This window comes from Hyperolius riggenbachi, chromosome 6 (assembly GCF_040937935.1).
Source record: "Hyperolius riggenbachi isolate aHypRig1 chromosome 6, aHypRig1.pri, whole genome shotgun sequence".
NCBI classification, from domain to species: domain Eukaryota; kingdom Metazoa; phylum Chordata; class Amphibia; order Anura; family Hyperoliidae; genus Hyperolius; species Hyperolius riggenbachi.
This window is the reverse complement of record NC_090651.1, coordinates 199786794-199811515: the sequence shown is the minus strand read 5'-3', so window position 1 is coordinate 199811515 and position 24722 is coordinate 199786794. Positions and strand designations below refer to the sequence as shown.

Genomic DNA, 24722 nt, shown 5'->3' with positions numbered 1-24722 from the left:
TACCTGTTCTGTGAACCCGCCACTGTATACCTGTTGTGTTCAGTGAACCTGCCACTGCATACCTGTTCTGTGAACCCGCCACTGTATACCTGTTCTGTTTAGTGAACCCGCCACTGTATACCTGTTCTGTTTAGTGAACCCGCCACTGCATACCTGTTCTGTTCAGTGGACCCGCCACTGTATACCTGTTCAGTGAACCCGCCACTGCATACCTGTTCTGTTCAGTGGACCCGCCACTGTATACCTGTTCAGTGAACCCGCCACTGCATACCTGTTGTGTTCAGTGAACCTGCCACTGCATACCTGTTCTGTGAACCCGCCACTGTATACCTGTTCTGTTTAGTGAACCCGCCACTGTATACCTGTTCTGTTTAGTGAACCCGCCACTGCATACCTGTTCTGTTCAGTGGACCCGCCACTGTATACCTGTTCAGTGAACCCGCCACTGCATACCTGTTCTGTTCAGTGGACCCGCCACTGTATACCTGTTCAGTGAACCCGCCACTGCATACGTGTTGTGTTCAGTGAACTTGCCACTGCATACCTGTTCTGTGAACCCGCCACTGTATACCTGTTCTGTTTAGTGAACCCGCCACTGTATACCTGTTCTGTTTAGTGAACCCGCCACTGCATACCTGTTCTGTTCAGTGGACCCGCCACTGTATACCTGTTCAGTGAACCCGCCACTGCATACCTGTTCTGTTCAGTGGACCCGCCACTGTATACCTGTTAAGTGAACCCGCCACTGTATACCTGTTCAGTGAACCCGCCACTGCATACCTGTTGTGTTCAGTGAACCTGCCACTGCATACCTGTTCTGTGAACCCGCCACTGCATACCTGTTCTGTTTAGTGAACCTGCCACTGTATACCTGTTCTGTTTAGTGAACCCGCCACTGCATACCTGTTCTGTTCAGTGGACCCGCCACTGCATACCTGCTCTGTGAACCCGCCACTGTATACCTGTTCTGTTCAGTGAACCCACCGCATCAGTGCGCATACCTGTGCAGTTAAGTGAACCCACCTACCTACGTGAGTGCACGCAGTGTGATATACCACTCCGTGCATACCCGATATGGACAAAACAGGTAGAGGAAGAGGTAGTGCCAGAGCCAGAGGAAGGCCACCCGGCAGGTCTGCGCGAGGTCGTGTAAATGTAATTTCGTGTGGACCTGGCCCACAGTACAGTGCTCGGAAGAAGGCACGTCCCATCACCTCCCAAGATTGTCAGGACGTGGTTGAGTATTTAGCGACACAGAACACCTCATCTTGCTCAGCCACCAGCGCTACTACTTGCACCACTTCCGCTGCATTTGACACTTCGCAAGAATTATTTAGTGTTGAAATCACTGATGCACAGCCATTGTTGTTACAGCCAGATGAATTTTCACCAGCTCATATGTCTGCGTTACGCGGCAACACTATGGATGTAACGTGTCAGGAGGATGAAGGACCTACTGATGGTGCAAGTTTGGATTTGTCTGAGGCAAGCGAAGCTGGGCAGGATGACTACGATGATGACGGTAATAGGGATCCTCTGTATGTTCCCAATAGAGGAGATGAAGAGGTGGACAGTTCAGAGGGGGAGTCAGAGAGTAGTAGGAGGAGAGAAGTTGCTGAAAGAAGCTGGGGCAGCTCTTCGTCAGAAACAGCTGGTGGCAGAGTCCGGCACCATGTATCGCCACCTATGTACAGCCAGCCAACTTGCCCTTCAGCATCAGCTGCTGAGGTCCCCATAGTGCCCACATCCCAGGGTGGCTCAGCGGTGTGGAAATGTTTTAATGTGTGTGCCTCAGATCGGACCAAAGCCATCTGTTCGCTCTGCCAACAAAAATTGAGCCGTGGAAAGGCCAACACTCACGTAGGGACAAGTGCCTTACGAAGGCACCTGGAGAAAAGGCACAAACAGCAATGGGATGGCCACCTGAGCAAAAGCAGCAGCAGCACACAAAAGCAAAGCCACCCTCCTTCTCCTCTTCCTCCTCCATCAGGTGAATTATCTGCTTCTGCCGCTTTCTCCCTTCCACCTTCACAGGCACCCTCCTCCACTCCGCCTCTGCCCTTGAGCGGTTCCTGCTCCTCTGCCCACAGCAGCAGTCAGGTGTCCGTGAAGGAAATGTTTGAGCGGAAGAAGCCAATTTCGGCCAGTCACCCCCTTGCCCGGCGTCTGACAGCTGGCGTGGCGGAACTGTTAGCTCGGCAGCTGTTACCATACCGGCTGGTGGACTCTGAGGCCTTCCGTAAATTTGTGGCCATCGGAACACCGCAGTGGAAGATGCCAGGCCGCACTTATTTTTCAAGAAAGGCCATACCCCAACTGCACCGTGAAGTTGAGAGGCAAGTGGTGTCATCTCTTGCGAAGAGCGTTGGGTCAAGGGTACACCTGACCACGGATGCCTGGTCTGCCAAGCACGGGCAGGGCCGCTACATTACCTACACAGCCCATTGGGTGAACCTGGTGGTGAACGATGGCAAGCAGGGCGCAGCGGACCAAATTGTGACACCTCCACGGCTTGCAGGCAGGCCTCCTGCCACCTCCTCTCCTCCTGCTACATGCTCTTCGCTGTCCTCCTCCTTGGCTGAGTGGCAGTTCTCCTCTCCAGCTACACAGCCCCAGCTCCGCAGGGCCTATGCTGCATGCCAGGTACGACGCTGTCACGCCATCTTAGACATGTCTTGTCTCAAAGCGGAGAGTCACACTGGAGCAGCTCTCCTGGCTGCTCTTAAGAAACAGGTGGATGAGTGGCTGACCCCGCACCACCTGGAGATAGGCAACGTGGTGTGCGACAACGGCAGCAATCTGCTTGCCGCTTTGCATATGGGGAAGCTGACACACATACCCTGCATGGCACATGTCATGAATCTAGTGGTTCAAAGATTTGTGGCAAAGTACCCTGGCTTAGCGAATGTCCTGAAGCAGGCCAGGAAGTTCTGTGGGAATTTGAGGCAGTCTTACACAGCCATGGCACGCTTTGCGGAAATTCAGCGCAAAAACAACATGCCGGTGAGACGCCTCATTTGCGATAGCCCGACTCGCTGGAACTCGACCCTGCTCATGTTCTCCCGCCTGCTAGAACAGAAGAAAGCCGTGACCCACTACCTCTACAACTACAGTAGAATGAAACAGTCTGGGAAGATGGGGATGTTCTGGCCCGACAACTGGACACTGATGGAAAATGCATGCAGGCTCATGCGGCCGTTTGAGGAGGTGACCAACCTGGTGAGCCGCAGTGAGGGCACCATCAGCGACTTAATTCCCTACGCTTACTTCTTGGAGCGTGCTGTGCGTAGAGTGGCGGATGAAGCTGTGAATGAGCGTGACCAGGAACCGTTACGGCAGGAACAGGCATGGGACCAATTTTCATCAGACCCAGCTGTTTCCTCAACACCTGCGGCAGCACAGAGGGGGGAGGAGGAGGAAGAAGAGAAGTCGTGTGCAGAAGACGAGTCAGACTCAGACTCAGAGGATGATGAGCAAGGTGTTTCTTTGGGGGAGGAGGAGGAGGGGACAGCGGCAGGAGAACAACCTCAGCAGGCATCGCAAGGGGCTTGTGCTGCTCAACCTTCCCGTGGTATTGTTCGCGGCTGGGGGGAGGAGGTTGACTTACCTGACGTCACTGAGGAAGAGCAAGAGGAGATGGAGGGTACTGGATCCGACTTTGTGCAGATGTCGTCTTTTATGCTGTCCTGCCTGTTGAGGGACCCCCGTATAAAAAACCTCAAGGGGAATGAGCTGTACTGGGTGGCCACACTACTAGACCCTCGGTACAGGCACAAAGTGGCGGACCTGTTACCAACTCACCGGAAGGTGGAAAGGATGCAGCACATGCAGAACCAGCTGTCAACTATGCTTTACAATGCCTTTAAGGGTGATGTGACGGCACAACGCCAGCAAGGTACCACTGCCACTAATCCTCCTCCCGTGTCCACGCAGTCAAAGACAGGACGCTCCAGCGATCTCATGGTGATGTCGGACATGCGGACGTTCTTTAGTCCAACGCCTCGCCGTAGCCCTTCCGGATCCACCCTCCACCAACGCCTGGAACGGCAGGTAGCCGACTACCTGGCCTTAAGTGTGGATGTAGACACTGCTGTGAACAGCGATGAGGAACCCTTGAACTACTGGGTGCGCAGGCTTGACCTGTGGCCAGAGCTGTCCCAATTTGCCATCCAACTTCTCTCCTGCCCTGCCGCAAGCGTCCTGTCAGAAAGGACCTTCAGCGCAGCTGGAGGCATTGTCACAGAGAAGAGAAGTCGCCTAAGTCACAAAAGTGTTAAGTACCTCACCTTTATCAAAATGAATGAGGCATGGATCCCGGAGGGCTGCTGCCCGCCCCAAGACTAAGTCAGTCCCCGCACACACAGCATCTCTGCCTGCACGCTGTGTGACTGGCTGCCTGGCCTGCCCCAAGAAGACTAAGTCGCTCCCAGTCCCTCCACACAGCATGTCTGCCTGCAGGCCGCTTGACTACCTTCTCCGCCACCACCAACAGGGTCCGGGACTCCAGGCGGATTGCTGAATTTTTTAGGCCGCTGCTAGCAGCGGCCGCTGTAATAATTTTTCTGGTGCGTGTACATGACTGCCTAATTTTTCTGGCTGCACTGCGGGCAGCTGCAACAACAAAAGAAAAGGCATGTACATGCGCCCATTCCCCTTCGTGATCATTACCTTGCCGTGGTGAAGGGGCTTGCGTATCACAATGAAGCAATGACCGGCGCCTAGATGAGTGTCTTGGGGGGCACACCCACGATAATACGGTCGTTGCCTCATTGTGGTCAGACCAAATTTGATCAGCTGGACAGTCACTGTTCTGTCATTCAGCTACATCAGCCAGGCGACCATATGGGCTGTAAAGCCACCAAAACCTGCACTCTCGCCATGGTGCGCACCAGTCCAGCACGGCCGTCACTACACAAACAGCTGTTTGCGCTGCGTTACACGGTGAGTTTGGTGTGTCAGTGTGAAGCAGTACCTTAATTACACTACCTGATTGATGTATACACATGCAAGATGTTTGAAAGCACTTTAGGCCTGTCATTTAGCATTCAATGTGATTTCTGCCCTTAAAACGCTGCTTTGCGTCAAATCCAGATTTTTCCCGGGGACTTTTGGCATGTATCCCACTCCGCCATGCCCCCCTCCAGGTGTTAGACCCCTTGAAACATCTTTTCCATCACTTTTGTGGCCAGCATAATTTATTTTTTTTTTTCAAAGTTCGCATCCCCATTGAAGTCTTTTGCGGTTCGCGAACTTTAACGCGAACCGAACCTTCCGCGGAAGTTCGCGAACCAGGTTCGCGAACCTAAAATCGGAGGTTCGGCCCAACTCTAATTGGGAGTCCCGGTCCACCCCTCGGCACTGCCTGGCACTGATTGGCCAGGCAGCGCACGGGGTCTGGGGGGGGGGGGGGCGCGACAGATAGTGGTGATAGAGCGCGGGGCGGCGGTGATCGGTGTGCTGACGCAGCTAGCAAAGTGCTAGCTGCGACCAGCAAAAAAAAATTAAGTAAATCGGCCCAGTAGGGCCTGAGAAAACCTCCTGCGCGGCTTACCCCGAACTACGTTCTACTACGGGGTTACTGCCAGGAAGGTTAAACAATACCAGTTGCCTGTCTATCCTGCTGATCATCTGCCTCTGGTTTAATCGGGTTGCAGGTCGGGTGCGGGTAGCGGGTCTGCGGGTACCAGACTTACCAGAAAGTGGGTCGGGTGCGGTCTGAAAAATTAGACCCACACAGGCCTCTAGTCCCCAGTATAGGTTAGCCAGGTACAGGGCCGGCGCTACCATTAAGGCAAAGGAGGCAGCTGCCCCAGGGCCCCAGAGCTTGTAGGGGCCCCCAGTGGCTACAAGAGGAAAAAAAAATTTTTCAAATCGGCCTTATAGTTTTTGAGAAAATCGATTTTAAAGTTTCAAAGGAAAAAAAAAAACACATTTAAAAACCTGCCGACTTTAATGGTTAATAGCAAATCCACCTTAAATGCTAGAAACCCTAAATTTGCAGGATATGTTAAGGAGATCATTAGGAATAAGAGGAAAAAACAATTTTTCAAAAAGACCTTATAGTTTTTGAGAAAATCGATTTTAAAGTTTAGAAGGAAAAAGTATAGTTTTAAATGCGGTAAATGTAACTTTTAGTAGCAAACCTAACGGTAGTGTAATTTTACATGCATCAAACGAAAGCGCAATAAATTTCCTGACAGGGTTTCCAGGGGGTCTATACGCAGCCGCAGCGCTTTGGCCAGGGATCGCTATACAGCCGCAATATGGCTGTATGAAGATCCCTGCCATTTTTTCCTATTTTCCCAATTTTTTTTTGTTTAGAGTGTGGGAATTAAAAAAAAAAAAAAATTATGTGGGGTTCCCCCTCCTGAAACTTTTTAACCCCTTGTCCCCATGCAGGCTGGGATAGCCAGAATGTGGAGCTCCGACTGATTGGGGCTTCACACCCTGACTATACCAGCTGCAAAAAAGGTCCCCTAATGCCGATTTTTGTTCCAGGGTATATGTTGGGGGGGCCCCACAGGTTTATTTTGCCCTGGGGCCCCATTGTTGCTTAAACCGGCCCTGGCCAGGTAGGTGCCTCCAGCATTAGGTAGCCAGTATAGTTGCCCTCAGTATAGGTAAGCTAGGTAGGTGCCTCCAATATTAGATAGATAGGTTAGATAGGTAATTGCCCCCAGTATAGGTTAGATAGGTAGGTGCCCGCATTACATGTTAGATAGGAATTTGCACCACAGTATAGGCTAGATAGGTAGTAGGCCCCAGTATAGGTTAGAAAGGTAGGTGCCCCCCATGGGTGATGGAGGGGAACTTGGACTCAGCCACGGGGAGGGCCACCCGACTTCTTCCTCCCTCTCCCCGGGGCTGCCCTTCTCCACTGCAGAGTAAGCGCAGGGAATCTTGGTATATTGAGCAACTACCCTCCCTGCCGTTCCAATCGCTGCTCACTTGCCGCTGGTCTCCTCTGCATAGCCGCGTATACATGCTCTTCTTGCTGTTAATCAGGAAGTAGAGCGTGTATCAGCGGCTATGCAGAGGAGACCAGCGGCAACTGATCGGTATAAGCAGGGAGCTGAGTTGCTCAATATACCAGGCATATACCAGGCTTTCCTGCACTTACTCTGCAGCGGAGGGGGGAGCACAGAGGGCGGCCCCGGGGAGAGGAAGGTAGGGAGAAGTCGGGTCGACCTCCCGCAGCTGATTTCCAGTGTGGCCGCAGCTCTGCCCTCCATCACTGCACCAGCGTTCAGAGCGGTCACGTGCTTGGCCCGCCCCTGGTAGCACGGCTGATATACCATTTGGGCTGGAATAACTCAGGGCATGGAGCCTCATGTGATCCGGGCACTGAATTCTGGCTATACCAACCTGCATACAGACTGGTAGCTGTTTAGGCATTTCTGTTTAAGTTTGTTCTTGTGTTGTGTATTACCAGAAACATATTGGTAAATTCTCATGTACATATACAATTTTGTACGGTGCATTTACCTTGTGGATCCACAAGGAGGTGACAAGATGACCCCCGCCATCAGTGAATTCGTGGTGTGTCAGAGACTGCCAGCAGTGTCTGTCAATGTATTTCACTTGTTTCTCTGTGAAATTACTTGGAGGAAAACAGATGATCTGTGCCCCTGGCAGAAACAAAAGATTTCATAATAAAATATGACATCTATCATTTACATTTGATGACACAAAAATCTTCCTACTCATATGCAAGTACTCATAGGCAGAACTTGTTTTTGTCTATTCATAAACAACTTAATTAGCTATTGTCAAAGACTTACCTGTTCAGGAGCCCCTTTAGCAGCCACTTCATGCAAGTCAGACATCCAGAGTTATAGGTTGCAAATTTCTTACAAAGTCTGTGTCCTGCTTCACTGCATTCAGAGCAGCAAAATGAAGCCGAGAGAAAAGCTGTGCTGCCTGTCAAGTACACCTGTACTGATTAAATCAGTATTGACATTTATTATGTGTACCAATCTTAACACTGTACCAAATGTTGCCACCCTTCAGAATGTCACAGTGGTCATTTGTTCCAATCAGCAAGCTTTGGCCAGCTGCAGGATGCTTCATCCAGGTAGTGATTGTACGTAATTCATCAATGGCTACATGTGGCCAATCAACATTCATATAGACACATACTGACTTAGGGCCAGTGCACACTAAAAACCTCTAGCAGATCCCCAAAATGCTAGAGTTTTTTCAGAGCGATTCTAGGCATTTTTAGAGAGGTTTCTTAACATACCGTTTTTTGGAGCGTTTTTGTGTAGCAGATTACAAATATTGTTACAGTAAAAGCTGTTACTGAACAGCTACTGTAACAAAAACGCCTGGAAAACTGCTCTGATCTAGCGTTTTTCAGAGCGTTTTTCCAGTTTCCTATACTTTAACATTGAGGCAGAAACGGCTCAGAAATCTAAAAAATGCTGCAGCCCCCAAGTTTGCGTTTGTGGAAAAAACAAACTGCTCTGATGTGCACCAGCCCATTGAAATACATTACCCAAGCAGTTTTCAAACATCTAGCGTTTTTGAAAATGTTCCAGAACTACTATGGTGTGCATCAGCCCTTAGGCCACATACACACATCAGACCATAGTCTTTGGAAAATGAAAGATCACAGACCAATCTTACCACCCTTCCTGTAGTATAAGAGCCATACTCTACACAGTCTTTTCTATGGAGCTGAACTCCCCATCAGAAAAAAATCTTTGCAAGATGCTGAACACACAGATGCTGTACAGACACAAAAGATCAGTATCTGCAAAAGATCTGTTCCTGCCAGAAATCCATTCCTGCAAATTGCAATGATAGTCTATGAGATCTGCAGATCATCATACACACATGATTTAACTGACATTCATCTGCAGATCCGCAGATCTGAAAATCCATCCTGGTGGATCTGATCTGCAGATGAATGTCAGTTAAATCATGTGTGTATGATGATCTGCAGATCTCATAGACTATCATTGCAATTTGCAGGAATGGATTTCTGGCAGGAACAGATCTTTTGCAGATACTGATCTTTTGTGTCTGTACAGCATCTGTGTGTGCAGCATCTTGCAAAGATTTTTTTCTGATGGGGAGTTCAGCTCCATAGAAAAGACTGTGTAGAGTATGGCTCTTATACTACAGGAAGGGTGGTAAGATTGGTCTGTGATCTTTAATTTTCAAAAGACTATGGTCTGATGTGTGTATGTGGCCTAAGTCTTGTCACATAGCATTCAGCAGCTGGCAGTCCACACTCTGGTGTACAGTGGATGAAGACTGACCTTCCCAAAGTGAGAAGTCTAGGGAGGAGGATAGTTCATTGTTACGGAAGTTTTGTGGCTGACAGTCTGGTACTTTCTGACAAACAGTCCAGTAATGACCACTTACTGGGCTTTATAGGTTAATGGGAATTCTGGTCTGTTAAGGCCCATACACACGTCGGATTTTCCCGAACGACGGGTCGTTTGAACGTCCTGTCGTTCAGTCGTCCGCATGCCAAATCGGGCGTGTGTACAGTCCGTCGTTCGGGTGATAAGACTGGTCTTGATCGCTCAAAATCAGTCTTATCACCCGAACGACGGACTGTACACACGCCCAATTTAGCGTGCAGACGACTGAACGACGGGACGTTCAAACGACGGGAAAATCCGACGTGTGTATGGGCCTTTACTTGAGTTGGATATGCGGTTTGGTTTGTTACTGGGATCTGTCACAAAGGGGTCAGATCTGTTACTGGGGTTCAGGTCTGTGAAGGACACTTGAAGTGCAAGGTATATGGAGGCTGCCATTGTTATTTCCTTTGTGTCCTCTGAAACAGCATGCGGCAATCCAGTCTGACTTCAATCAGAGCACCTGATCTGCATGCTTGTTCAGGGCCTATAGCTAAACGTATTAGAGGAAGAAGATCAGCAGGACAGCCAGGCAGTTTGCATTGTTTAAGGGCCTGTTTCCACTACACGCAGATTTGATGCAGATTGGATGCAGAATGGATGCAGAAAAACTGACTCCAATGAATTCCTATGGGCCTGTTTCCACTAAACGCGATTATTCTGATGCAGATTTTCCCATAGGCATTCATTGGAGTCAGTTTTTCTGCATCCATTCTGCATCCAATCTGCATCAAATCTGCGTGTAGTGGAAACAGGCCCTTATAGACTCCAATGAATATCGGCATCAGAAAAATCGCGTTTAGTGGAAACAGGCCCATAGGCATTCATTGGAGTCAGTTTTTCTGCATCCATTCTGCATCCAATCTGCGTGTAGTGGAAACAGGCCCTAAAGGAAATAAACATGGAGTAGCCTCAGTTCAGCTGCCATTTAATAATCTCTGGAATGCCAGATCTATCCGCAACAAGCTTACAACCATCCATGACCTCTTCCTCTCGAAAACCCTCACATTTCTTGCCCTTAATGAAACCTGGCTCACCCTCTCTGACCTGCCTGTGGCTGCAGCCCTATCCTACGGGAGACTACATCTCAAACATACCCCAAGACCAGATAACAGGCCTGGGGAAGGGGTGGGCCTGCTCCTCTCCCCATCCTGCACTTTCCGGTTCCTTACCCCTCCTCTTTCTCTTCACTTTTCCTCCTTTGAGGCCCATACGATCCGCCTCTACCATCCCTTCCCAGCTATTATCGCAGTCCTGTGTCTCCCCCCCCCCCCTCTCCAGTACTATATTGCACCTCCTAGACAACCTTGCCTCCTGGCTCCCACACTTCCTGTCCTTTGACCTCCCAACCATCATCCTCAGATGGGCCCACCACCTCTGCCGCCACTCAGCTTCTCTCTCACCAACTCCCTTGGCCTCACTCAGCACACTAACACCCCCACCCACTGTGCTGTTAATACCCTGGACCTAATTTTCTCCAAAGACATAATATTTACAAACCTGGACATTGCACCATTCCCCATCTCAGACCACCACCTCATCACCTTCACTCCGCCCAGCACCCCCTGCCCCCCTCCCCAACCTGGATGGTGGCAGAGAGATCTGCGCAACCTTGACCCCATTTAACATCCCTATCTCTCCAACTGCTCCTTCACAACAAATGACGAATTCAAGGGCTCCTCACCCACTCCTACACCCCTCTCAGCTGGTGTTCCTCAAGATTCCATCCTAGGACCACTACTGTTCTCACTCTACACTGCCTCAATTGGCAAAATCATCTCCTCCGTGGGGTTCAATTACCACCTGTATGCTGATGACACCCAGATATACCTCCACACCCCAGATCTCTCCTCTTCTACCATGGACAAAGTCTTCACCTGCCTCACATCCTTTTCCTCCTGGATGGCCGCCAGGTTCTGGAAGCTTAATTTGGACAAGACTGAGCTTCTGATATTCCCACCCGCACAACTACACCCCTTCCAGATTTACACATCACTATCAAAAATACTACCATCTGCCCTACCTCCCAAGCCCGCTGTCTAGGTGTTACCCTGGACTCTGCACTCTCTTTTACACCCCACATCCAAAGTATTGCCTGATCCTGCAACTTCCACCTCTGCAACATCTCCAGGATTTGCTCCTACCTGTGACTGTCCCCTGACACCACTAAATTCCTCATCCATGCCTTTGTCACACCATGCATATCTCACTCCCATGCACGATTGCAGGACTTCACTAGGGCTGCCCCCACTCTCTGGAACTCGCTCCCACCAGCCATCAGACTCGCTCCCACCTTTAATACCTTCAAACGCCCTCAAGACTCACCTTTCATGCTCCCATACCCCCTTACACCAGCACCATAATGCGCCTGCGCATTACAGTCCGTCTGTACTGTGCAGGCGCAGTAGCTCTGTGCATTACAGTCTGGATGACGTCAGTGTGACTCAGTGAGCCGCATGCTGGAGCGCAGGAGGATCTGACCCGGAAGTTGACCTGGCGAGGTTGGCATCTCCACCGGAGGGGACCGAAGCGGCTGTCAGGGGCTGTAGGAAGCCCCAGGTAAGTGGATTTTTTTATTTTTATACTCCTCGGACCTTCCCTTTAAGGTGCGTACACACATATGATTTTACGCCCAATTGTTGTTCAAACCGGACGTTTGAATGACTTGTCATTCAAACAACAAGTCGTTCAAACGTCTTGTACACACAGACCAACAAAACGGCTGATATGCTAATAAATCCCCCCTTGAAAATCCTGGGTTTGCCCCTGCTCTTCATATGGAACCTTCCACTGTGGCTTGTCACTGGGGTGTGGGCTGGTACTAGGTTCTAATCGACTCCAGAGGATTTCACACCGTAAGCAAGACCCTGCTTGGTGTGGGCTGGTACTAGGTTCTAATCGACTCCAGAGGTTTTCACACCGTAAGCATGACCCTGCTTGGTGCTGGACCTTGGTAGCAAGTAAAGTCCTTATATCCAAAGTCCTTATATCCAAACGTCTGGTTTGAACAAATCCAATGGCGTAAAATAATATGTGTGTACGCACCTTAAAGGGAAGGTCCGAGGAGTATAAAAATAAAAAATCCACTTACCTGGGGCCAGGGGAGGACTGGGACCTTTTGGCCTGGGGGGACAACACAAACTAGAGGCCCATTTCACGGCATCCCCAGCCCAAAGCCATATCTTTCTTGTGTGCAAATCTTCAAATTGTGATAACAGCCCCAGACACACACACACACACACACACACACACACACACACTCTGTACCTGATGCCTAACCCCATTTCTCTGCACAATCTACCTGTCTGATGCCTAACCTTAAAGGAGTTATCAGGCTTTTTTTTTATGAAAATAAGTGCTACTTACCCAGGGCTTGTCCATGCCCCAAGCTCCCAGCATGTCCCTCGCCACAGCTCTGCAGTCAGCTGTTCTCTGCCGCTGCCTCCCAGCCCCCGGCAATGACGTCAGGCCGACTGCGCCTGTGCGAGTGGCGCTGTCAATCACCGCCACATGGACCAGAGCGTACTGTGCAGACGCAGAACTACTGCGCCTGCGCAGTACACTCCGGTCCACGTTGCGGTGATTGACAGTGCTGCTCGCACAGGCGCAGTACAGGCCGACATCCAGGTCGGACTGGTGCCATCGCCGGGGACTGGGAGGCAATGGCAGCGAATGGCTGACTGCAGAGCTGCGGCGAGGGACATGCTGGGAGCGTGGGGCTGGAGGAAGCCCCGGGTAAGTAGCACTTATGTCATTAAAAATGCCTGATAACTCCTTTTAACCCCCCCCCCCCCCCCCACACACACACACACACACACACAAACCTACCTACCTGGTGATGCCTACCTGGTGATGCCTACCCCCCCCCCTCCAACTACCTGTTTGACAGTGCCTAACTGCCTGCCTCCCCCCTCCCCTGCCGCCAATCACACCACAAGAAGAAAAAACGTTCCCCCTCAGGCCAGGGTCAGAATGGGGATGATTATCACACACAAAAAAAACTCAGAGGGCACTGGCCTGGGCAGAGAATTGAATTTAACAGCAGTAGCAGGCAGGCAGCAAAGTGTGAGTAACTCAGTGACAAGAAGGGAGAAGAAGTACAGAAACAAAATTTATAAAAAAAAACACCTTCTCCTCTGGCGACCTGGACCCGACCTCCTCTATCCTCCTGTCTCCTCAGTCCTACACCACCTCCTCCTCCACAGCAGCAAGCAGCTATAGGTGGCATCTCCGACTCCCAGCCCCCCGAGTGTCCGACTCCTCCAGCCAGGACAGCCAGCCACTCGTAGCCGCAGCTCCAGGCCCCCAGCCGCCCCAGCACAGAAAGCTGAAGAGTGAGACAGCTCACTCCGCTGACACCTCAGGCACAGCAGCACAGGGGAGGACTGTGTCCGACTCCTCCAGCCAGGGCCGGAGATACCATAGGAAAAAATAGGTAACTGCCCCAGGGCCCCAGAGCCTGTAGGGGCCCCAAAGTTGTCCCTCCCCCATGTTAACTGTTGCTCCCCAGGGTCTCTGCTGAGTCTGTAAGGTTGTGAGGTGATTGGGGGAGGGTCAGCAGCCAGCTCAGGGGCCCAGGAGGGAAGTTTGGCTGCAACAAAGGGCCTCTAAGGATGCTTTTTGGTCGGGGGTGTCTGTTGGGGGCCCCCAGGCTAATTTTGCCCTAGGGCCCAACTGTCACTTGAACCGGCCCTGCCTCCAGCCAGGCCAGCCAGCCACTCGTAGCCGCAGCTCCAGGCCCCCAGCCCCCCCCCCCCCCAGCACAGAAAGCTGAAGAGTGAGACAGCTCACTCCGATGACACCTCAGGCACAGCAGCACAGGGGAGGACTGTGTCCGACTCTTCCAGCCAGGCCAGCCAGCCAGCCACTTGCAGCCGCAGCTCCATGCCCCCAGCCCCCCCCCCCCCGCCCAGCACAGAAAGCTGAAGAGTGAGACAGCTCACTCTGATGACACCGAAGGCACAGCAGCACAGGGGAGGACTGTGTCCGACTCCTCCAGCCAGGCCAGCCAGCCACTCGTAGCCGCAGCTCCAGGCCCTCAGCCCCCCCAGCACAGAAAGCTGAAGAGTGAGACAGCTCACTCCGATGACACCTCAGGCACAGCAGCACAGGGGAGGACTGTGTCCGACTCTTCCAGCCAGGCCAGCCAGCCAGCCACTTGCAGCCGCAGCTCCATGCCCCCAGCCCCCCGCCCCCCCCCCCCCCCAGCACAGAAAGCTGAAGAGTGAGACAGCTCACTCTGATGACACCGAAGGCACAGCAGCACAGGGGAGGACTGTGTCCGACTCCTCCAGCCAGGCCAGCCAGCCACTCGTAGCCGCAGCTCCAGGCCCTCAGCCCCCCCAGCACAGAAAGCTGAAGAGTGAGACAGCTCACTCTGATGACACCTCAGGCACAGCAACACGTTGCGGGCGGCAATGGCTCCAGGCGGGGGGCGGAGTCAAGCAGGGTCAACCCACCAGGCCGGAGAGGACCTAAGCTATTTGTGTCCTTGGGCCGCTCACATCCACCGCAGGCTCAGCCACGCACAAGGGCACACCACAGCCGGCCGCCTCAGCCCCTTCTCTGATTGGATACTTCAACTTGCCGGGAAATATCGCGCGAGGTTGCGATCCCCACTGCGAACCTGTCACCTGTGGTATGTCTGCGGCCGCTGCATATAGCAGTGGCTGGCCCTAATTACTTAAGATTCAAGCGGCCCGGGGGGCAATTGCCCCCCGTCCCCCTGGGCCAGTCCTCCCCTGCCTGGGGCTTCCTACAGCCCCTGACAGCCGCTTCGGTCGCCTCCGGTGGAGATGCCAACCTCGCCAAGTCGACTTTCGGGTCAGATCCTCCTGCGCTCCAGCATGCGGCTCACTGAGTCACACTGACGTCATCCAGACTGTAATGCACAGACTAGGGGTTTCTGGCTATATACTGGGGGGTGGGAGGGTGTCTGGGTATACACTAGGGGCCCTAGTGTATACCCAGACACCCTCCCACCGCCCAGTATATAGCCAGAACCCCCTAGTATGCAGCCAGTGTAAATAGGCACATTACCCCCCCACCCCCCCCCATGGCTGCTACTGCCGCCGCCAATTTACCTCCTTTGCTGCTGGCCCCCCTCCTCTAGAAAGTCGGACTCCCCTCTGCAATACGCAGTGCATAATTCAAACCTCAGATCAGTGGGGAAAGGCAGCTAAGCTTGTACAGTATTAACACTGCCGTATACAGGAAGTGATCTCTGTTTATGGAGGGGGATCTGATTTGCTGGAGGAGGGGGCAAGCAGTGGGGAGGTAAATTGGCAGCAGCGGCGGTGCGGCATCACAGCAGGGGGGGGAGGGGGGTGTGCAGATAGATCTTATTTTCGGAGGATGTCTTATATTTCAAGCATGCTTAAAATATAAGATAGGTCTTATTTTTTTTTTTTGGGGGGGGGGGGGGGTCTTATTTTAGGGGAAAGACGGTATATGTGCTGGTGGGATGTAGGATACAGCTGTTGATGTGGGCTGGTTGCAGTCTGCATGCAGCACTCTGCTGCTTATAGGAGCTACTTAGAGCTACAGCTCCTTTCCATTTCTACCTTGTCTCCTGAGCTCCACTCCTCGGTGTGTATATGGAGGAAATCTGTGAGGGCATGCTATACACAGATACATCAATGTTAAAGGCCGCCATGTAGTAGTCCAGTTTGCATGGATTGCTATTATAGTTACTCAGAGTAGGAACACACTAGGCAGAATCGCATATGCATTTTCCACTCTGTGCTATGGAAAATGCATATGCAATCCTGCCTAGTGTGTTCCTTTTTTGTCACACGTTAGTGGAAATTAATTTTTTTCCTCACAAAGTGTCATTTTCCACTAACTTGTGACAAAAAAATTAAATCTTCTATGAACTAACCATACCCCTCACGGGGTACCTTGGGGTGTCTTCTTTCCAAGGTGGGGTCACTTGTGGGGTACTTGTACTGCCCTGGCATTTTAGGGGCCTTAAACCGTGCGAAGTACGCTGAAAAACCAAATGCCTAAAAAATGCTCTGTGAAATCCTAAAGGTACTCATTGGACTTTAGGCCCCTTTGCACAGCTAGGCTGCAAAAAAAGTGTCACACATGTGATCGCTGTACTCAAGAGTAGTATAATGTGTTTTGGGGTGTATTTTTACACATACACATGCTGAGTGAGAGAAATAGCTCTGTAAATGAACAACTTTGTGTTAAAAAATAAATAAATTGTAATTTCCAGAGATATTTCTCACACACAGGATGGGTATGTGTGAAATGACCCCCCGAAACACATATTACTTCTCCCAAGTATGGCGATACCATGTGTGTGACACATTTTTGCTGCCTAACTGCGCAAAGGGGCCCAAAGTCCAATGAGCACCTTTAGACTTTAGGAGTGCTCACAATTTAGCCCCCCCCCAAAATGCCAGGACAGTACACACCCCACAAGTGCCCCATTTTTTAAAGTAGACACCCCAAGGTATTCACTGCGGGACATGGTGAGTCTGTGGCAGTTTTTAATTTTTTTGTCACAAGTTAGCAGAAATTGATTTTTTTTCTTTTCCACAAAAATCTTGCATGAACTTTCCATGCCCCTCAGCAAACGCCTTGGGGTGTCTTTTTTCCACAATGAGGTCATTTGGGGGTATTTATACTATCTTGACATTCTAGCACCTCAAGAAACATGACAGGTGCTCAAAAAAGTCAGAGCTGGTTCTAACTGCGTAAGTTCACATTTTTGTAGCATAGTTTATAAACGCTATAACTTTTACCCAAATCAATACATATACACTTGTTGGGTTTTTTTTGTCTTTTTTTTTGTCAAAGACATGTAGCACAATACATTTGAACAAAATCTTAAATAGAAATTTTATTTTATTTGAAAAATGTTACCACAAAATTAGAAAATATTTTTTGATGAATATAATAAAAACTAAAAATCGCAGCAGCAATAAAATAGCCCCAAAAGAAAGCTCTATTCGTGACAAGAAAAGGAGGTAAAACTCATTTGGGTGCTAAATTGTATGACAAGCAATAAACAGTTAAAGTTGTGAAGTGCCGAATTGTAAAAAATGGCCTGGTCACTAGGGTGGTTTAAACCTGTGAAAAAAAAGTACTCCTTGCACTTCCACTCCAGAGGGCGAGGAACCAGTCAAATCCAATCACACTGCTTGTCCTATCTTGGCAATTGTACACCGTGCTGCTCCAGTGTAGGGAGGTGCAAAGAACATCTATGGAAGAAGGGAGCGCTCTAAGTGCATTACCAAGAGTTGGACTTTATTGCGCATAAATAAAATTAAATACTCAAAGATGTCTGAATAAAATTCGCCTGTCAACGGTAAGCCAACCGTTACACCCCTCTGCAGCTATGTGGCATGCGCTGTGGGCAGCATCGCAATGTCCGCTCTCTCCAGGAGGCTCGTCTTCCGAGGCGGTGGGCAGGGCTTAGTGACGGAGTGCGTGTGACGTCATTACGCGTTTCGGCACGCTGCGCCTTCGTCAGATGACGTCATGACAATAATGTCCTTCATCCAATCCGGCAAAAATTCTAGTTGGCTGTTTAACTTCCTGATGAGATCCAAAATGACTGGACAGAAAATTGTGCCTCTCATCTGTGTGTGCCGACTTTGCATTAAACTGAACGAAGGCTCAAGCCTGAGGGGTGTCTCCTTCAGCTGAATTGGATCTACACAGTGTGGTCTGGAGTGCTGTACCTGCTTGGAGGAGTGCACCGGCATCAGTTCTCTTGTGAGGGATAGAGCAAGCAGGAGCTCACAACCATTGTTGGTCTCACAGGTAAAGATTGGCTGCTGACCCCTCCCAACCCGCTCTCTGACTTCCTCATATGTGTCATAATGGGAGAGAGGGACTAGGGAGGACAGTTTTCTGTCCAGTCATTTTGGATCTCATCAGGAAGAGAAGCTGCAGGAGTCAGCCAGCCAACAGCCAACTAGAATTTTTGCCGGATTGTATGAAGGACATCATGGTTGTGACGTCATCTGATGAAGGCGCAGCGCGCCAAAACGCGTAATGACGTCACACGCACTCCGTCACTAAGCCCCGCCCACCACCTCGGAAGACGAGCCTCCTAGAGAGATCGGACATTGCGCTGCTGGCCACAGCGCATGCCACATAGCCGCAGAGGGGTGTAATGGTTGGCTTGCCATTGACAGGTGAATTTTATTCAGACATCTTGTGAGTATTTAATTTTATTTATGTGCAATAAAGTCCAACTCTTGGTAATGCACTTAGAGCGCTCCCTTCTTCCATAGATGGTTTAAACCTGTGGTTCTTAAAGAGACACTTAAGCACATTTTTTTTTATGATATGATTTGTATGTGTAGTACAGCTAAGAAATAAAGAATTAGGAGCAGAGACATGTGGTAAGTCTAATGTTGTTTCCAGTACAGGAAGGGTTAAGAAACTCCAGTTGTTATCTATGCAAATTGCAATTGAGCTCCATGACTTTCAAAGTTGCAGAGAGCTCTGTGTTCTGAAGGTTATCAACACGTTTTTTTCTTTTGCAGAGAACAGTTCAGGACAGGTCAAAAGTTCACTGTCTGTTCTGTAAAAAACATTTAGAATGCGGGGTAGTGTGTAAACTGCAAATATTAGAGAATGATGCAATATTATAAAAAAAAAGCTGTATAACTGAAAATAAAACTATGAGAACTTTTTTTATTTGCTACGTATGTTCTAGTAATTATCCATACTACACAACCAATTCATTATCTTATACTTTAACCAGTAGCCTGCCGCATCACGCCGATGGGCGTGGCCGCGGCGGCAGCCCCAGGACCGCCTAACATCGATCGGCGTAAAGTCCTGGGGCTCTGGTTTGCAGGAGATCGCGTGCAGACTGTGGGCGCATCTCCTGCTTAGTGGGCGGAACGGAGCTCCGCCTTCAGTCTCCTAGCGGCAATCGCCGCTCGAGAGACTATTAGACGGCGAAACCGCCATCTAAGTACCTGTACAGCACTGCGATCTGCAGCAGCGCTGTACTGGGGACAGCCGTGTGGCACGGCTGTCCCCTCCTTAGGCACAGGGGTGATCGGCTGTCATAGGCTGAAGCCTATGACAGCTGATCACGTGGATTGGCTGGCGGTAGGAGGGAGGGGGGGGAGTATGAGAAATATTAAAAAAAAAACACCTTTTTTATTAAAAACAAACATATAAACAAAAATAAATAAATAAACAAACATCTGGGGGGTGATCAGTCCCCACCAACAGAGAGCTCTGTTGGTGGGGAGAAAGGGGGGGGGGATCACTAGTGTGCTGTGTCCTGTGGCCCTGCAGCTTGGCCTTAAAGCTGCAGTGGCCAATTTGTCGAAAAATGTCCTGGTCACTAGGGGGGTTTAACACCATGGTCCTCAAGAGGTTAAGTGATTAAAACTCAAGTGTCCCTCCTGTAATGCGGTGCTCAGAACTGCATTACATATTCAAGTTGTGGCCTTACTAGAGAGGAAAGCAGGCAGTAGTCTGCTAGCATCTCAAGTCTTTATTTCTCTAATCCATCCCAAAATTGTATTTGTTTTAGCTGCAGCTGCTTGACATTGAATATAGTCATTTAAATTGTTAACAATACTCTCAAAACCCTTTCCAAGTTTTATGTCCCCATCTCTATCCCATTTTGTATGGTGCTAGACCAATAGAGATGGCCCGAACCGTTCGCCGGCGAACTTCCGGGGGTTCGCGATTGCGGAGAACCGCAAACTTTTCCGGAAGTTCCATTCGCCCCCATAGTGCATAATTAGGGTCAACTTTGACCCTCTACATCACAGTCAGCAGGCACATTGTAGCCAATAAGGCTACACTCCCTCCTGGAGTCCCACCCCCCACCTTATAAAAGGCAGGCAGCGTCAGGCATTGGACTCACTTGTGTACCTGCAGTAATTAGAGAAGGGAGAGCTGCTGCTGCTGCTGCTGCAGAGAGAGCAATAGGGAAAGCTTAGTTAGGCTCTTGTAGGCTTGTTAGCGTGCTCCTTGCTGACTCTTATTGCTAAAAAAGCACCCCTCAACAGCTCTTTTGAGAGCTAATCTTGTTCTTGTGATCTATTTTTTTTTCTTTTTGTGTGGCCCACTTGCATTATATACAGCCCTGTCAGTCAGTCACAGCTGGCCTTTGGCCCCTTGGGGGTAATTCCTACTGTGCCACTGCCGGGCCCAGCACATTCAGTGAGTGACTACCTGTGTGACAGGCAGCTGCACATTTGTAATCCCAATCACTGCACCTGTTCACTGTTCAGTGCACCTACCTACCTATACCTACGTGAGCGCATGCATTGTTCATACCACCAGTCACTGCACCTGTTCACGGTACCTGTGTGTATGTGTGTGTGTGTGTGTGTGTGTATATATGTTTGTTTATGTGTGACAGGCAGCTGCACATTTGTAATCCCAATCACTGCACCTGTTCACTGTTCAGTGCACCTACCTACCTATGTGAGTGCACGCATTGTTAATACCACCAGTCATTGCTCCTGTTCACGGTACCTGTGTGTGCGTGTGTGTGTGACAGGCAGCTGCACATTTGTAATCTCAATCATTGCACCTGTTCACGTTACGTGTGTGTGTGTGTGTGTGTGTGTGTGTGTGTGTGTGTGTGTGTGTGTGTGTGTGTGTGTGTGTGTGTGTGTGTGTGTGTGTGTGTGTGTGTGAGGCAGCTGCACATTTGTAATCTCAATCACTGCACCTGTTCACTGTTCAGTGCACCTACCTGCCTACCTACGTGAGCGCACGCATTGTTAATACCACAAGTCATTGCACTGTGTGTGTGTGTGTGTGTGTGTGTGTGTGTGTGTGTGTTGCACATACGTGAGCACAATAATATAATAATATACCACCAGTCACTGCACCTGGTCACGGTACCTGTGTGTGACAGCTGCACATTTGTAATACCAATTCCTGCATACCTGTTCACTGCACCACCACCTGTGTGAACGCATGCTGTTTAGTATAACAGTCCATGCATATCTGTTAACTGCACATGTACTCCTTATCTTCCGCAGCCAGCAGCGCTACTCCAAGTACCACATCCGCTACATATGACACCAGTGTTGCCAACGCATCCCTTTAATTACTGACACATCTAAGTTATACAGGTTCTGGGGCTATTTGCACATAATCAGTGCCTTAACTGCATCTACCTAGCCACAAAACCTGTATAATTCATATGTGTCAGTAATTAAAGGGATGAGTTGGCAACACTGTATGACACTTCGCAGGAGTTATTTGGTGGGGAAAATCACTGATTCACAGCAATTATTGTTACAAAAAGATGAAGGCGCTAAGCAAGTTACACAACCTCACATGGCTGAGTTAGGCGACACTATGGACGTAACGTGTGAGGAGGAGGATGATGAAGTACCTGCAGTTTTGGAGGTGTTTGATATAAGCGAAGCTGGGGAGGATGATTATCATGATTATGATGATATGGATGTCACGTGGGTTCCCAATAGAGGAGATGGACAGGGGGACAGTTCAGAGGGGGAGTCAGAGAGTAGTAGGAGGAGACGAGTTGCTGAAAGAAGCAGGGGGAGCTTGTCGTCAAAAACAGCTGGTGGCAGTGTCCGGCGCTATGTATCGCCACCTATGGACAGCCAGCCAACATGCCCTTCAACATCAGCTGCTGACGCCACAATAGTGCCCACACCCCAGCGTGGCTCAGCGGTGTGGAAATTTTTTAGTGTGTATGCCAAAGATCAGAGCAATGCCATCTGTACTCTCTGCCACCAAAAATTGAGCCGTGGAAAGGCCAACACCCACGTCGAGACAACTGCCTTATGAAGGCACAAACTGCAATAGGAAGACCACCTGAGCAAAAGCAGCAGACAAAAGCAAAGCCACCCTCCTTCTACTCTTCCTCCTTCAGGTGCATCATCTTCTTCAGCCGCTTTCTCCCTTGCACCTTCACAATCACAGCCAACTTCCTCCACTCCACCTCTTACCTTGAGTGGCTCCTGCTCCTCTGCCCACAGCAGTAGCCAGGTGTCCATGAGGGAAATCCTTGAGCGGCAGAAGCCAATGTCTGCCAGTCACCCATTTGCCCAGCGTCTAACAGCTGGCTTGGCGGAACTGTTACCATACCAGCTGGTGGACTCTGAGACCTTCCGTAAATTTGTGGCCATTGGGACACCGCAGTGGAAGATTCCAGGCCGCAATTATTTCTCAAAAAGGCGATACCCAATTTACCCAAACTGTACAGGGAAGTAGAAAGGCAAGTGGTCCTCCTCCTCCTTGGCTGAGTGGCAGCGCAACTCTACTGGTGCTGCGATCTCCTCTCCAGCTACACAGCCCCAGCTCCCCAGGGCCTATGCTGCATGCCAGGTACGACAGTGTCACGCCATCTTAGACATGTCTTGCCTCAAAGAGGAGAGTCACACTGGAGCAGCTCTCCTGGCTGCTCTGAACAAACAGGTGGATCAATGGCTGACCCCTCACCAACTGGAGATCGGCAATCTCATTTTGGCTTTGAATTTGGGGAAAGTTGACACATGTACCCTGCATGGCACAAGTGCTCAATCTCGTAATCCAGAGATTTGTGTCTAAGTACCTAGGCTTACAGGACATCCTAAAGCAGGCCAGGAAGTTGTGTGGGCATTTCAGGCGGTCTTACACGGCCATGGCACACTTGGCCGATAATCAGCGGAGAAACAACTTGCCGGTGAGGTGCTCAATTTGCGATAGCCCGACTCGCTAAAATCCGACCCTCCTGATGTTCAACCGCCTGCTACAACAGAAGAGAGCCATCAAACAGTATCTCTACAACTACAGTCAAAGGACACAGTTTGGGGAGATGGGGATGTTCTGGCCGAAGTACTGGACACTCATGCGAAATGCCTGCAGGCTCATACGGCCGTTTGAGGAGGTGACAAACATGGTGAGTCGCAGTGAAGGCGCCATCAGCGACTTGATCCCGTATGCCTATATTCCTGGAGCGTGCCGTGCATCAGGGTTGCCAGCTCATCCCTTTAAATACTGACACATCTAAGTTATACAGGTTCTGGGGCTTCTCACAGATAATCAGTGCCTAAACTGCATCTAACTGTCCACAAGACATGTATAATTCATAAGCGTCCGTATTTAAAGGGATGAGTTGGCAACACTGCCGTGCATAGAGTGGTGGATCATGCTCTGGACGAGCGTGAACAGGAACAGTTACAGGAGGGAGCGTTGTGGGATAAATTCTCATCAAAACCAGATGTTTCCTCAACACCTGCGGCAACACAGGGGCGGGAGAAGGTAGAGTTGTGTGGGGAAGAGGAGTCAGATGATGAGGAAGGTGTTCTTTTTTGAGGATGAGGCAGTAGAAGAACAACCGCAGCAGGCGTCGCAGGGGGCTTGTGCTGCTCAACACTCCCGTGGTATTGTTTGTGGGTGGGGGGGAGGAGGAGGACTTATCTGACATCCCTGAGGTAGAGCAAGGGGAGTTGGATAGTATGTCTGGATCAACTTTGTGCAGATGGCATCTTTCATGCTGTCCAGCCTGTTGAGGGACCCCCGTATAAAAAAACTCAAGGGGTATGAGCTGTACTGGGTGGCTACGCTACTAGATCCTCAGTATAGGCACAAAGTGGCGGACATGTTACCAACTCACCTGAAGGCAGAAAGTCACTGCTGTTCTGTCATTCAGCTACCTCAGCCCGACCATATAGGCTTGAAAACCGCCACGGCCTGCACTCTGGCCATGGTGCACACCAGTCCAGCACGGCCGTCACTACACAAACAGCTATTTGCGGTGCGTTACACAGTGAGTTTGGTCTGTCAGTGTGAAGCAGTACACTAATTACACTCCCTGATTAATGTATACACATGCAAGATGTTTTAAAGCACTTTAGGCCTCCAATTTAGTATGCAATGTGATTTCTGCCCTTAAAACGCTGCTGTGCGTCAAATCCTGATTTTTCCCGGGATCTTTTGGCGTGTATCCCACTCCGCCATGCCCCCCTCCAGGTGTTAGCAGGGCTGTGGAGTCGGAGTCGTGGAGTCGGGCAATTTTGGGTGCCTGGAGTCGGAGTCGGGAAAAAATGCACCGACTCCGACTCCTAATGAATTTGTAACTGTAATTAAAATAGAAAATATGATAAAATGTTCTATTTCTCAGATAATAGTCATTAAAAAATAATGTATATATACAGTATATATACAGTAATAGCTGTGCTTAGTCCACAAAAATGAAATAAACCAATCAAAATGAGTTACTTGTGCTGCTTCAATAAAGCAGTCCCCGTATTTTTAAAGTCAGATATACATATCTGATTGTGACTGTATATATGATGTGTACACAGGAATCTCTTATATATACTAAATAACATCCATGCTGTAAGTATAAAGCCTGATGTGTAGCCATGTCACTAATAGAGATGG

At 49.9% G+C, this 24722-nt stretch overlaps 1 protein-coding gene across 1 annotated transcript in view; it reads right to left on the bottom strand.

Annotated features, from left to right (window-relative positions):
* The window catches only part of PANX3 (pannexin 3), an 83838-nt gene that overhangs the window by 57249 nt on the left and 1867 nt on the right, over positions 1-24722 (bottom strand). Inside the window, exon 2 of the mRNA XM_068242703.1 lies at positions 7486-7628. Within this exon, the coding sequence (XP_068098804.1) occupies positions 7486-7628 (143 nt within the window). The remainder of the gene's footprint in view (positions 1-7485; positions 7629-24722) is intronic.